This window comes from Notolepis coatsorum, assembly GCF_963971535.1.
Source record: "Notolepis coatsorum genome assembly, chromosome: 5".
Lineage (NCBI taxonomy): Eukaryota > Metazoa > Chordata > Actinopteri > Aulopiformes > Paralepididae > Notolepis > Notolepis coatsorum.
In genome coordinates, this window is record NC_140169.1 from 18,495,501 (window position 1) to 18,511,328 (window position 15,828).

Sequence of the window (15,828 nt, forward strand, 5' to 3'; positions counted from 1 at the left end):
AAGTGGATAAAAAAAAAAAAAAATTATCGTTAATGAATTGTACCCGATATTTATTTAATATCGTCATATTGCCCACCCCTAGTTTGTGGCATATAGAACGGACATTCATACACAGCAACGAGCCTCCAAACAAGGTGTGATAAGCATGAATTGATATATTTTCCTTGGCATGAAACAGGAAATAGTATTTACCATTAGGGACCTGCATGACGCTTCTTTCTCTATTCAATAACGTTTTACCCTGAGGGATGGTGATCGCGGTTGTTGTATTCAGTTCAATGACGTCGCGTGTCTTCTATCCACCATGCAGCGCATTCAGGCCCACGCCCACAATCTAATATATCTTTTTTAACAAGTCTATTATTAATTTGAATATAGAATATTAATTGACAGCCCTACTTAACAGTTACTGCATCACCCCTAATTGGAACATGGAAAGCCAAATAAATAAACTTTTCCCCACTGTACCAAAAACCTGTACCGAACAGTGACTTCAAAACCGAGGTACGTACCGAACTGTGGTTTTTGTGTACCGTTACACCCCTAGTATGTATGTATGTGTGCGTGTATGTATGTATGTATGTATGTATGTATGTATGTATGTATGTATGTATGTATGTATGTATGTATGTATGTATGTATGTGTGTGTGTGTGTGTGTGTGTGTGTGTGTATGGGTAATGTGACTGTCTGTATGCACGTTTGTGTATGTATGTATGTATGTGTGTGTGTGCGCACCGAGCAGCCTCCTGCAGGTTACAATTCTTTTCTCCCATCGTGATGACATGCTCCTCCAAAGAGCCCTGGAGAGAGAGAGAGGGGGGGGGGGGGAGAGAGATAACTCAGAGGCAATACAAGACAAATAAATGGAGGAGGATAAAATAGTTTCCACAATTAATTAATTGTTGTTGTTAATAAAAGGTAATAATCCAGACAGTACTACTGATGTACACATTCCTAAAACTGCAGTCGAGTACTTTTTATCATTCCAGCTCAGATGAGAATGCAAGGAGCTACACATATGTTTTTATAACCAAACCATTGTTTCAGGTATTAAATGGTGCCAAAGGTTCTGCTGATGGAACCCATTCAGAAGCCATTCACACAGGGATCATGGAAAACCTGGAAAACTCATGGAATTAGAAAATCCAGTTTTCTAGGCCAGGAAAAGTTACGGAAAATGGTGCATGTCCAGAAGGTTTTTGGAAATGTCCTGGAAATTTGTTCTAAATAATTTCCTTCTAAGTCTTTAAAGGATGGGTTGAGTAGTTTAAAGAAAATCCAGGCCCTATTTAAACATCGTCTGACATGATGTTAACTAGTACAGGCCCTATTTAAACATCGTCTGACATGATGTTAACTAGTACAGGCTCTGTTTAAACATCGTCTGACATGACATTTAACTAGTACAGGCCCTATTTAAACATCGTCTGACATGATGTTAACTAGTCCAGGCTCTGTTTAAACATCGTCTGACATGACGTTAACTAGTACAGGCTCTGTTTAAACATCGTCTGACATGACGTTAACTAGTACAGGCTCTGTTTAAACATCGTCTGACATGACGTTAACTAGTACAGGCTCTGTTTAAACATCGTCTGACATGACGTTAACTAGTACAGGCTCTGTTTAAACATCGTCTGACATGACGTTAACTAGTACAGGCTCTGTTTAAACATCGTCTGACATGATGTTAACTAGTACAGGCCATCATTTCACAGAACTATGAGAAACTTAGCATTGTTGATGCATCCTCTCACCAGGCTCCAATACACTCCAAAGGGGTCAAGAGTTCTATCCTTCAGAAACCATGACACATGACCTTTTGCAAAACAGGAAGCTCATAGTATAATCAGATGTTCTACCGAGGAAATGGTTGCTAACCCTACACAGACACGTATATTGTTTTTCAGAATTTTAAATATCCAATTGTGCAACAGTAGTCGTAAGGTAACAGCAGCCCAGGGATTTGAAGCAGCAACCTTCTGGTGGCCACTGTTGTGTGGTTATGTGAGCTGGCAGGTACCTTGAGGACAGCTGCCTCCACCTGAGCTTTGAGGATGTTACTCTTCAGGTCCTCTGGGGGGCGCAGTGGAGTGAGAACTGGGCTGCTGCCAACACTGTTCAGACCACACTTCTCTGTCAGCTTCACCACATCCTCCTGACAGGGGCACACGCACATACACATTTTACATACTTTATTGTGGATACTTTATTGTGGACTGCATTTATATAGCGTTTTTTTTTCCAAAACGCTTTACAACTTATGCCTCACATTCACACACCAATGGCGGAGGCAGCCATGCAAGATGCCAACCTGCTCATTGGGAGCAGTTAGGGGTTAAGACAGTGTCTTGCTCAAGGACACTTGGACACGCTGCTGGGAGGAGCTGGAATCGAACCGGAAACCCTCTACCTCCTGAGCCATAGAGGTTCAACATGCTTTCAGAACACTATGGATCCAGACAGCATGTGCTCCTCCATGCTGCTACCTGGAACAGCCAGAGATAGAACAACACCTGGCAAGCTGTTTGGCACTTCTCCTCAACAGGTCTGCCATCCTGCAAAAGGCCACTAAAGGCAAGTTCATGAACACGGCGGAAGCTACCGAATATCAACACCATCACACTACAATTACACCCAAGGTCTCCGATTTGTGTGGCCAAGAATTCACAAAAAAAACATAATCTTCACCAAACTCCTGCCCACCTGGTCTGGAGTCCTCAAGCAAACAACTGAACGTCTATGGAAATATCCCAGTCCGTCAAATATCAGGACCACCAGCCTGCAGTGATAGACAAGGCCTCTGGCATGCACAGCCAAGGGCTGACTGACACACACACACACACCAACACACACCTGGTTGTTCATAGCCATGTTAACGTTGATGTTGCTTCTGGGTGGAACAGGAAGAGGAGCACCTTCCAACTCCAGCTGTTTCAGACAAGCTGCCGCTTCTGTGGATGCACATACACACACGCACGCACACACACACACACGGAGACGCACAGTTTTCATTTTGTTCTATTCAGTACTTCTCAGTCTGTCAGCAGCAGAACATTTATTATTTGCTGTTTATACCAAGAATCATTGAATTGAAACTTAACTTAAACTTTTGAACACACACACACACACACGGTTCAAGTAAGCATGCAGCAGGGGAATCTGTGTACAGAGTCACAGCTATGTTTGAATCCAATGACAGAATGAAGCTGTTTCCATCCCATTCTGGCTCGTGAATCACTAATATACCATTTGAGATGCATGTTTGAAACTGATCAATTTGTCGGTAAGAGATGTACATTTTCCAGGTTTACATTAGCAGGATGGAAGGAAACCCTGTGTGTGTGTGTGTGTGTGTGTGTGTGTGTGTGTGTGTGTGTGTGTGTGTGTGTCCTTGTTTTCCTATCCTTGTGAGGATCAAAGGAAGTCATGTCATGTCCCTGTGGGGTATATAGGTCAGACAAAGGGGCAATTCTAGCATCAGGCTTGTGGGTCAGGCATGTCGTGCTTATGGTTAAGGTAAAGGCTTAGGGATGTGCGTGAGTGTATGCGTTTGTGTGTATGTGTTTGTGCATGTGTGTATGTGTTCGTGTGTGTGTATGTGCTTGTTTGTGTGTGCGTGTGTGTATGTGCTTACCTGTATGTTTGTGTGTATGTGTTTATGTGCTTGTGTGTATGTGCTTGTGTGTATGTGCTTGTGTGTATGTGTTTGTGCGTGTGTGTGTATGTGCTTGTGTGTATGTGCTTGTGTGTCTATGCTCATGTGTATGTGCTTGTGTGTACAGTATGTGTCTCTCCTGAGTTCCTCACCGTTGAGTGGGAGCCCATCGTCCGTGACGAGGCTGGATGCAGAGTGAGCGCCACTTGGCCCCGCCTCCTCCGCAGTTGCCATAGGAACAGCAGGAGCCCGGATGACATCATCGATACAGGTCTCTAGAAGATCAGCTACAATAGGCATACTAGAGAGAGAGAGCGAGAGAGAGAGAGAGAGAGAGAGAGAGAGAGAGAGAGAGAGAGAGAGAGAGAGAGAGAATGAAGTGGTAGAGAATAGATAGGAGGAAGAGGAAAAGACAGAGGAGAGAGAGAGAAAGAGTCAGTTAGTCTAAGTGCACCTCAGTGTTTCATATCATGAAACTCACATACGAGTAGTACTCACCTGTGCCCCCCCCCCCCCCCCCCCCACTGGAAATGAATGGACTCCTCCAACTTGCCAGTGACCATCAACCATCAGACAGGGGGGAGTCTATTAATTCTAGAAAACCATTGCCTAAACTAGTCCACACAGCAGCACATTATGGCATTACTGTAGCTAAGCAAGACATCAGTTATATCAAATATATTACACTATCAAGTTATATCAAATATATTACACCGTCGGTTATATAAAATATATTACACCATCGGTTATATAAAATAATTACACTATCAGTTATATCAAATATATTAAAATATCAAAGATACACTATTAACACTTTGAGTGCCGGGACACGTCTTTTCACGTCTTTACTGGCCAAGCTAAAGTTGCCGGGGGACGCTGTACAGCGTCCTTATATCAATATTTCAAAAATCTGCGATCGGATTCATAATGTCCCTCCGCTGGCCTGAGATCCACCAGCAGGACCCACTGAGCTCTCTGGCGGTTCAGGAGCGCCATCTGGTGGCCGATCGGCGCAATCGCCAAAACAGGATGTTGAATAGAGGTTGTCATGACGACCGTAGTACTTCCGGGCGCTCGCTATGGTTCATGGGACTCTGGCTCGTCACGCTACACGGTGATCGATTGGCAATAACTCGATAAACAACATGATTTGGACGTATATACCATTATACAAGCTGGAGATGGACCGGGTAAAAATATATCCCATAATGATAACATTTCTACTCGACGATGATCGCCCAACGGCGCGCGGAGACTGGGGTGAGTTTCAGCGTGTAACGTTACCGTCTTAGATACTAACTGCTATTATCAACATTTGACCCACATTAGATGATTGGTATAACGCTGCCCACGGAATTATAAACGCCCCCTCGCCCATCCGGTCAACATCAGATGACGTGTAGTAACTTCTAGAAGTACGTCTAGTTGGAATTTTTTATATCGCGCTGATTGCCATCAAACTGTATTTCATCATCAATATAATGCATTTGGGGCTATATATCACGTTCTGGAGAAAGCTGCAGAAAGAGATGAAAACATACTTATACATTAGACCATACTTTACTATGAATATGTGAATGAAAAAGTTTAACGTTGCTACACAATGAACAATACATATAGGACTTTGAATGGGCCCTAATAATGGCAATGTAGCAATAGAATTAAAAAAGTTATAGCCCTGCAAAGAAGGGGACTTTCTCCATAGACAAATAGCGCTGGCAATCTATGGTATATCATGCATTTAACCTTAGGCAACCAAAGTGTTAAGTAACAACGTTTGTATTGACAGTTATCAGGAGATTATACACAGCATCAAAACGTTGAGCCTATCTAGTTGGACAAATGTTCCAATAATTGTATACTTATTACATGTATAATTAATTGTAAAGGGATTGTTCTCCTGAACCCTGGCCCTATGTCCTGCTTACCAAGGACCAGTGCTCTCTCAGCACAAGCAATGCTGTTCATCATACTAGTTCTGGATAGTTAGCCACAAACCAATGCAAAGTCAATGGGGTCACACTGCCGTCTGTACAAGCTGAACCATTGTGTTCACCTTGGTTGGGAGTGACTTTCAGCTGAAGTCTCAGTCAGCCTGTACAGTCAAGGAGCCCGGCTGTTTTTACTGCATGACAAACGGGTCAGGAGATTACACTCGTTGGAATATTCTGTACTGATGGTAGCGCTACATTGGGGTCACCAAAACTCAATGGCGTTCCTTCCTCTTGGGGTCATGAAAGTCCACAGCAAATTTCATGGCAATCCGGCGATTTGTTTTCAAGATATGTTGAGAACAGATCCCCTCCACACACACACACACCAAAAAAGGGGGAGCTACATTTTATGCTAAAAGGTTATTCCTCGTCTTGTAGTTATACAAAAACCTGTTTAAATCTTCAGTTTGAAAGGAGCTGAACGGTTTAAATAATAATAAAATAAAACACAAGCTAAGTGTTAACAGGCTTTGATTTACATCAAATGACTTCAACAACAGGTGATGCAGGTGCAGCATAACATAAACCCAAATAATTGATTATAAAAATAGTTGCCAACTATAACTAATTCACTAATCGTCAACTAATCGATAATAAAAATAGTTGCCAACTATAACTAATTCACTAATCGTCAACTAATCGATAATACAAATAGTTGCCAACTATAACTAATTCATTAATCGTCAACTAATCAATAATAGAAATAGTTGCCAACTATTTGTGGATCAGTCCATTAGTTATTGCAGCGCTATCCTGCATTACTAAATCCCACAAAAGCACAAGCTGCCGGGGGAAAGGCTGTCCTGGTGGACATGGTGGTGGATCCAATGCACTATCAATGCACTTATATCAACGCACTTATATCAACCCACATATACCTATCTCTCAGCACGTATAGCCAGTGGACATATCGTAGCTTTCAAAGAGAGCACATAATAGAGAAGGAACATGCATGGGAATGAAGGAAATACAGGTACTGTCATATTCCTGGGATCAAAGCCCAGCCTAAAGCCAGACATCTGATACAGTGGTTGTCAGAAAGCCTCTTTTATCAAGTCTGTGAGGTATTCATACCACTGTAGCCTGGAGTCTGAGCAGAGGATGAGAAGTAGATTACCACGGAATACCTGGAGACACACGCACAGATAACACACACACAGGTTTGGGAAATGTAACAGGTATATTATTACATAGTGCTGCAGGATACAAAAACACACTCATAAAACACTCAGACACACACATGCATGTGCACTAGGGATGATAATAATAGGTATTTGGACACAAGTATCCCTGGTCATTAATCCATTGAAAATCAGTTAACCGTGGCTTTATATTTTCTTGCTTCATAAGTCTGAGCAAAATTTGGGAACGCAGTCAGACATTTATCCAATTATTATTATTCATTATTTCGAGCCAATGCTCAATGGGCTGCTTACTGTAGCTCACAACACAGTGCTTGCTGGTGCATAATGTTAACGACAAACATACAGCACGCCTGCATGACAACCGTGATTTTACTCACCATGAGTAGCCTAGAGCTGAAGGTGACACTTGCAGAACAGAGTGAAACTTTCAGAGAACAACATCGTTCCGTTCCTCCGAGTCCTTTCTCACGGAGCACACTGCCCTATAGCTTGTGCTATGAGAACACATTATTTTGAGAGTGGAAATAAAGGAATTCTCACAAATCCAATAATACAGAGGCCTATGGCACGTGATGTAATGTAGTTATCTGTGGCCAGAGCTGTCCAACAGGCAGTGCATCCCAGAAAGTAGGGCTGGGAGGTTATAATCGAATATGAAGGTATATATGAATATATAAGGTATATACATACTGTATAATTTTAAGTTAATCAAAAATGTTTTCCTTGCAGCAGTATTAACCACTTAAGGATCGGATGGGCCATATTCGGGCCGGCACGCGCTCATGCCGCGGCATTTTGTGCTCGTCTGCCGGCTCCGGCTACGTTTTCGCCGATCAACCAATACATTGTTGGAAAGTTGAATTTGCTGCCTTTCGATCGTCACATCGTGATTCCATTCTCGAGTTACAAGACTAAACATCCGGCGAGTGTCATTTGACAATTTGTGAATGGTCCTGAACTGAACAGTCACCGCTGATGGGCAAAGATTATTGACCACCATTGTAGCCAACAAGCTCGTTCGTCAAATGTATATACTCTCTTTTTTAAGACTCTTTTTGTATCACAAACAATACTGTATTTGTAAATCTGGTATGTCATAAATGTATAGATGTAGCAGTACTGTCTATCTGTATGTCATGTATGTCATTATGTTATGATGAATTGAAAATGGGGGACCCTGATGTAAACAAGACGAAAGTCTTTCTCTGGTCTGCATCCCCTTAACAATTGTGTGTATTGAGCTGTACTGTATTGTACCCATTCTGCAATCTGTTAATAACATTTTCAATCAATCAATCCGGAAACAATCTCAGACGGGCGCTGACAGTGGTGGAAGGTGACACAAAAAGCCGAAGAAATCCTTTGTTTTGACTCGAGAGGCGAAATGAATGGCAGTGGACGGCCATTTTGGATAATCATAATTTCTTTTTACCGGTACACACATTACAAAAACCTTTATGAAAAAGTCATTTTCCGTGGGATTTTTATAAACTTTGGACCTGTACTACATAGGACTTCAGGCTATGGAACCATTATGTCCAACTCCTACCTCTCGGCTGGAACTTAAAAACAGGCATCTGGCAACCAGTAAAAATAAATGTGAGTACACAAAACCTTTACTTCAGTGTGTTCAAACCTCTGTTACTCTATTTCATTAACACTCAGTGTTTTTTTCTTTATAGTGTAAGACACTTCAGAATGTTACCTCATGCATGTGCTATAAGTATAAAGTATAATAAATAAAAACAGTGTGAACTCATTGGACCTTTTCTCACCTGTGCAGCATGCCTATCTTGACCTCCCCCCTGAACAAGCTAAAATATATACCCATCTAAAGAACGAGACTTTGGCTAGGTATGGTTACAGCCTGCATGCTCGAGCTCAAAGGTTTCATGAGTGGAAATACACTCCAGATATGTCTGCCAGAGCCCAGCTGTATGACCTAGCTCGTCTGGGAAAATCCTAGGCTGAGTGTGTTGGAGAGAGTGGTTATGGACAAATGTATCTGTACATTACCCTATGACGCCAAGAAAATGGTAAGCCATGGTGAGCCATGGTAACCCAACCGGTATTGATGATCTGGTCAATCTTGTTGAAAGCCACCAAGTCCCAATTGAACTGCTGAAGTCGGGAAGGACTGAGCGACCAGAGGCTGGGAAAAACACGGAGAAGGCCCCAGTGTGGAAAAAAATAACCATAGCAAGAAAACGAGGTGTTGAGACGCAGATGCTTCCCTGTACTTTGGGATAGGAGGAGGTGCTTTGAGTGTGGAGAGGTGGGACACCTGGCCCGGGACTGCCCCACAAGGGATGAATCCATGCCTACTGCAGCCTCGGCCGATAGAGGCTCAGGGAAGCCTTGCCACCTACTGGACTCCTGTTGGGCCACCGAATGCTCCCCTCCCCACATGGTGCCGGTAAAAGTAAATGGAAAGGATGCAGGAGCACTTGTGGATTCAGGTAGTTCAGTCTCACTGGTCCAACCCCATCTCCTTGACCAGCTGGAACCTAGTGAGTCGATACCTATTCAAATCTACCATGTCAACCTGCTTAAGAAGTGGTATGCCAGAGATGTGCTGGGATCTTGTGCGTCTCCTTGTTTCCTTCCTTACTCCTCCCCAAGGGATGAAGGTGTCGAGGTGACTTATGGACCAGGGCTCTCGAAAATGCAGCTGCAGCAGATGAAGGAATTGGTGCAGAGAACCTCAGATATGTTCTCCACCCTGGTGGAACACCACATCCAGACAGAGCCGGGTCAGAAGGTGAAAATGAGGCCTTACAGAACCCCAGAGGCCACAAGGGTCATCATTGAAGAAGAGGTCCAGAAGACGCTGGGCGTCATAAAGGACTCCTACAGTGAATGGGCTAGCCCGATCGTCCTGGTCCCTAAGCCAGACAACACAAAAAGGTTTTGTAATGATTTTCGGAGGCTTAATGAAATATCTAAATTTGATGTCTATCCTATGCCTAGGGTCGATGAGCTGATTGACCGGCTGGGGGAGGCCCGGTACATCAGCACACTGGATACAACCAAGGGGTATTGGCAGGTGCCTCTAGCAGCTGACTACACAGGGTTGCCCTTTGGCCTGCAGGGAGCCCCAGCCACCTTCCAAAGGCTAATGGACAAAGTCTGCGAGTATGCAGCTGCATATCTAGATGATGTGGTAATCCACAGTGAGGACTGGGAGAGCCACTTGAGACAGGCTGGCGGTGGTATTAGAGGCTCTCCGCAGGGCAGGTTTAACAGCCAATCCAAAGAAGTGCAAGCTTGGTTTGGAGGAGGCTGAATACCTGGGTTTCACCATCGGGCGAGGAAATGTGAAACCACAGGAGCTTAAGGTTCAGTGGCCCCGAATAGCAACTAAGAGACAGGAAAAACCTTCCTGGGAGTTACCTCCTATTACTCTTGTTTAATCCCTAACTACTCCTCTATAGCTGCTCCCCTCACAGACCTAACCAAAGCCACCAAGCCTCTCATGGTGGAATGGACGGAAGAGGCAGAGAAGGTGTTCCAAGGTCTCAGAGAGGCGCTTTGTGCACAGCCCGTTCTGGTCACCCTGGATTTCACGCAGGAGATGATTGTGCAAACGGATGCATCAGAGGTGGGAGTAGGAGACGTACTCTTTCAAGAGTTACACGGTGGGGAACATCCAGTACTCTACATCAGTAGGAAGCTGAACCAAAGGGAGCAAGGATATGCCACCGTAGAGAAGGAAGGACTGGCTATCAAGTGGGCACTGGAGCGTCTCAGATATGATCTGTTGGGTCGACATTTCTCTCTCATAACTGACCAGGGGGGGTCTGGATGTCCAAAAAGAAGGACCAATGCTCGAGTCAGTAGATGGTTTCTTTCCTTACAAGAATTTGGTCTGTGGTCGACTCCACATGTCTCGAGAGAAACACGGGAAGGCAGACGCCCTGTCCCGGAGAGATGCCCTCTGGACCTCGTTTGCCTCTCCCAAGCGCCTGTAGCTGTTCCATTTACATTTACATTTACATTTAGTCATTTAGCTGACGCTTTTATCCAAAGCGACTTACAAGTTCTGTACGACAAGCCATCAGGAAGGGCACAACTCTATCAGCTGAGTAACAATGTTCATCAAAGTGTTGAGTGCTACAGTGTAGGTTAGTTTATTAGGACAAGTGCATGACGAACCCGACTACCGACCCGGACCGAGAGGAGATAATGCGGCTGTCTACCTGGCAGACGATGGGAAGAAAACGGGGACCGGGGGACGACATGCAGACGACGGGGACTGAACGCCCCACACAGCAGGGCAATGGTCATCACGGATACCGGGAGAAACTACAGGGATTCAGACGGGGACAGTCGGAGGCGGACAATTGAGATAAAGTTCATGAAGCGCATGAATACAGATAAGTCACGGGGGCATCGTCATAGAGTAAATAACATCAAAAAATGTCAATATGTATATAGAGGAAAAGACAAAAAGGGAAAAAAAAAAAAAAAAAAAAAGTGAGTGGAAAAGAGAAAGAAAAATAATAAAAAAAAAAAAAAAAAAAAAAATGAAAATAGAGGGCAATGGATAGAAGAATATAATAAAAGTATGGGAGGGGAAATATCCCGGATGGATACAGGAAAAATATAACGAAATGAACCACAGGCCATCGTGGCTATGTCATAGAAGTTACAATGTACCAAGATATATCTGAAAGATATACAAATGTTAATGGCTGGAAACGTTACCGTTTTGTCAAGTTCAGTTGAATTGATCGCACTGTATATAGATTACAGTGTGAGCCATACGTTACGTCAGGGTTTACAAGATAATAGGGGCACAGTTTTGGGCAATCTGCCTCGTGCCGTATGCACTCCTCTGTTAGTCGAGGGGGACCAAGGTGCATGGGTGAGTATCGATTTCACCCTCGGTACGACTGTTCTATCTGGGGTCATATCGAACGTAGCTTGGGTAAATGTGGGGGGGGGAAGTGTATCTATGTTTTTATATGTTCTTTTTTATTTCATTGTATGCTATACTATTGTATATATATCTTCACAGTCTCAGGCACTAGACTACGTCATGGATTGCACAGGGGAGATGCATTACGAGAAATATGGGGCTGATTAAAATAATATCGTGGAATATAGACGGATGTCATCATCCCATTAAGAGAAAGAAGATATTGACGTTCTTGAAACAAAAAAAGGCAGATATTGCACTAATTCAGGAGTCACACCTGGATGAGGAGGAGTCAGCCAAGCTTAAAAGGGATTGGGTGGGACAAATATACTATAGCACGTTCTCTTCTAGGAAGAGGGGGGTGGCAATATTGGTGAGAAAAAACTTAGACCTAAAGGTACACAATAGTTTCTCACATGATGAGGGAAGATGGGTTATACTGGATGCTGATTTAGAGGGACAGAGGACTACTTTAGCTGAATGAATGAATGAAAACTTTATTTAACAGATTGCAGAATGGGTACAATACAGTACGGCTCAATACATACAATTGTTAAGGGGATGCAGACCTGAGAAAGACGTTTGTCTTGTTTCCATCAGGGTCCCCCATTTTCAATTCATATAGACATTTATGACATACATAACATACATGACATTTATGGCATAGGGACATATAGGTATTTAGTACTGATACATTTGTGACATAGGCGGTATTCAAATATACAGTACTGTTACCCCTAGATCCTGACAGAGTATATACATATGATGGGGAGGGGACTGTACATTAGGAGGGGGTGGGTGGGTGGGAGGGGAATATACATACGGCGGGGAGGGAATATATACATGCGGTGGGGAGGAGACTGTCTATTAGGAGGTGGTGGGGGTTTTGGGCATTTACGGTGGCCAGTTTCGAATTGCAGCCTCCCGTAGGTGCTCTTTAAGGGCGGTTTTGAATGTGGGCAGGGATTCACATTCCTTTACAGCTTTGGGTAGGGCGTTCCACATTGTTGTGGCATAATTGCGAAACGTGTTTAGTCCCTTGTTTGAGCCGAATCTGGGTTTAACATGATTTGTTGAGCTTCCTCTGGTGTAGTGGTTGTGGTATTCACTGACCTTTGGGAAGTATTTTGACATGTACATGGGCACCCCGGTCGTATAGTGTATCTTGTAGACCAGGCCCATTGCAAGTTGCTGTACTCTGTCGTCTACTCTAAGCCATCCTAGGTTGGCAAAGTGGGCAGGGGTGAGGTGGGTTCTGGGGTTCAGGTCAAGTAGTAGTCTGACCAGTTTGTTTTGTGATGTTTGTAATTTTGTTTTAAGCGCCTTTGAGGTGCTTTGGTACCATGAGGTGCACGCATAGTCATAGTACCCTTGAATGAGTGCTCCTGCCAGAGTCCTCAGGGTATTCTTGTTTACCAGAGAGGAGATCCGGTACAAGAATCTAGTTCGTTGGTTGACTTTTTTTATTACATTGGATGCCATTTTGTCACAGGAAAGATTTGCCTCTAGGATGGAACCCAGGTAGGTAATTTCGTCTTTCCTTGTGACAATATTGTCACCCACTGTAACTGAGAAGCCGTCGGTCTTGCTGAGTTTGTTATTTGAACCGAAGAGAATGGACTCTGTTTTGCCCATGTGTAATGATAGTTTGTTATCAGCGAGCCATATGCAGATTTTGCCTAGTTCCGTGCTGAGGGTTTTTTCAACCTGCAATTTGTTCTTGTCAGAGACCAGCAGGGCTGAGTCGTCCGCAAACAGGAACAAGTTGCAGTCACAGGCTGACGACATGTCATTTGCATAAATTAGGAAGAGTAGCGGTCCTAGTATGCTTCCTTGTGGAACACCACAGCTCACTGTGAGGGGGGGGGATAGAGTACCGTTTACCTCTACCATCTGTTCTCTCCCCTCCAGGTAGGATTGCATCCAGCTCACTGATAGGCTATCAAAACCAATTGCTTTTAGCTTGTCCATTAGAATGGAGTGATTGACAGTGTCGAAGGCCTTTTGTAGGTCCAGCATGACCATGCCGCAGTATTTGCCAGCGTCCACCTCTTGTTTGATGTGGTCGTTCAAATAGAGGAGGCATGTGTCAGTGGAGTGGGACGTTCTGAAGCCAGATTGGAATTCGTAGATTAGGTTTTTTTCCGCCAGGTACTTTTCGACCTGTTCGTAGACTATTTTCTCCATGACTTTCGAGATGGAGGTAAGAATAGAAACAGGGCGGTAGTTGCCTGGGTCTAATTTGCTGCCCTTTTTGTGTAGAGGGGTCACTCTCGCAATTTTGAAGTCCTTGGGGACGTGCCCCTGTTTTATAGAGAGGTTTATTATGTGTGTGATGACTGGGGTGATGGCGGCTGCTGCGTCTCTGAGGAATTTGGAGGGGATGTTGTCATGGCCAGTGGCCTTGTTAGGTTGGAGGGCGCTCAATTTTTTGAGTACCTCATTGGTTGTTACCATTTCAAGTTTGAAGTCGTCTTTGTGGACCCCTAGGTTTTTGTAGTATGCTACTATGTGTTCTACCCCATAATGCCCTGAGTGGGAGGGTAGTTTGTTTACCAGTGTTGTGGCTATGTTTGTGAAGAAGATGTTTAAGTAATTGGCTACATCCAGCTTGTCTGTGATGAGCGTGTTGTCCGTCTTTATGTTTATGTTTGAGAATCTGGTTTTAAGTTTTTTACTGCAGCCTAGTTGATTATTGAGTAATTTCCAAAGTTCGCGGGGTTTGTTTTTGTTTTCCTCAGTTTTGTCGTTGATGAAATTTCTTTTTGCGGTTCTGATCATGGTGTTTACGTCATTTCTTAGTCTGTTTCTTTGGATTTTTAGTTCAACCACGTGGGCTTGGAGTTCACTGTTTGAGATTTTGGAAAGCTTTGTCTGACTTTTATGAAGTTCAGAGCATTTTTTGTCTCTGGTTTTCATAGCGGCCAGTATTTCAGTGTGCATCCATGCCTCAGCGCGATTTTTAACCCTGGTGGTTGCTGTGAATTTGGTTTTGAATCCAAGCCATGTTTCTTCAACCTGTGTACCACTGAGCTCATCTGACCAGTCCAAGCTCCCCAGTTCTAGGTTAAAGGCCTCTCTAGAGTAAGTTTTGAGGTCTCTAGATGTGACTGTTTTGTGACAGCCGGCCTTCTGTTTTAGCTTTTTGCGGGTACAGAAAATCATATAATGATCACTTAACCCGCATGCTATCACCCCTTTACTGGAGATCATGGACTTGTCAGAGGTCAAAATGAGGTCAATGGTGGTTTGTGTCGAATCGCATACCCTTGTGGGTTGTGTGATTAGCTGGCTGAAACCGTGCAGGTCAGAAAATCTACTGAAGGCCTTGAAGACGGGTGCTGATTTACGCAGCATATCCGTGTTCCAGTCCCCAATAATATATAATATATATGCGCCCAACGGGTCGTCCTCAGACTTTTTCCATGAGGTATGTGAGGTGATCAGGAAAATAGGGAATAGCAACGTAATCATAGGGGGGGACTTCAACTTGGTTGGAAACACCTTGATTGACAGATCATACCAACCCAAAACCGCTGACAACACAGGGAGACTGGCGGTTGGTGTTCTGATAGAGGAGTTGGGTCTAGTGGATGTTTGGAGGGTTATGAACCCACAAGAAAGAGACTACACGTTTTACTCTCACCCACATTCCTCATACTCTAGAATAGATTATTTCCTGATCTCTAGCGCACTGGTAGAACAGGTTGCAAGTACTGGGATAGGGAACATTGTAATATCTGACCATGCTCCGGTTGATTTAGTGATCACATCCATGGAAGAAGGGCAACGATCTCGGAGATGGCGATTCAATAACCTGATGTTAAATGATGAAGGATCGTGTACGTACATTAGAACTATATTTAAGGAATTTTGGGAACTTAATGAAGGGTCAATAGATGATAGTGGCATAATGTGGGACACATGTAAAGCTTACATGAGAGGACGACTCATACAATACGGTGCGATACTAAAAAGGGCGGAGAAACAAAAAATGACAGTGTTAGATGAGGAAATTAAAATACTTTCGAAACAGCACAGCCAAAGACCAGACCCAGAAACGTGGAGGAACCTAAGCAAATCCAAATACGAATTGAACAACATATAT

The 15,828-nt window shown here is 43.7% G+C and overlaps 1 protein-coding gene across 2 annotated transcripts in view; it reads right to left on the minus strand.

The window, feature by feature from the left end:
* The window catches only part of epb41l5 (erythrocyte membrane protein band 4.1 like 5), a 293,764-nt gene that overhangs the window by 47,228 nt on the left and 230,708 nt on the right, over positions 1-15,828 (minus strand). For both annotated transcript variants that reach the window (XM_084313933.1, XM_084313934.1), the window contains exons 18-21: positions 3,813-3,961; positions 2,859-2,956; positions 2,026-2,160; positions 738-802 (exon numbers count right to left, since the gene is read on the minus strand). In XM_084313933.1, coding sequence (XP_084170059.1) covers positions 738-802; positions 2,026-2,160; positions 2,859-2,956; positions 3,813-3,961 — 447 coding nt within the window. The remainder of the gene's footprint in view (positions 1-737; positions 803-2,025; positions 2,161-2,858; positions 2,957-3,812; positions 3,962-15,828) is intronic.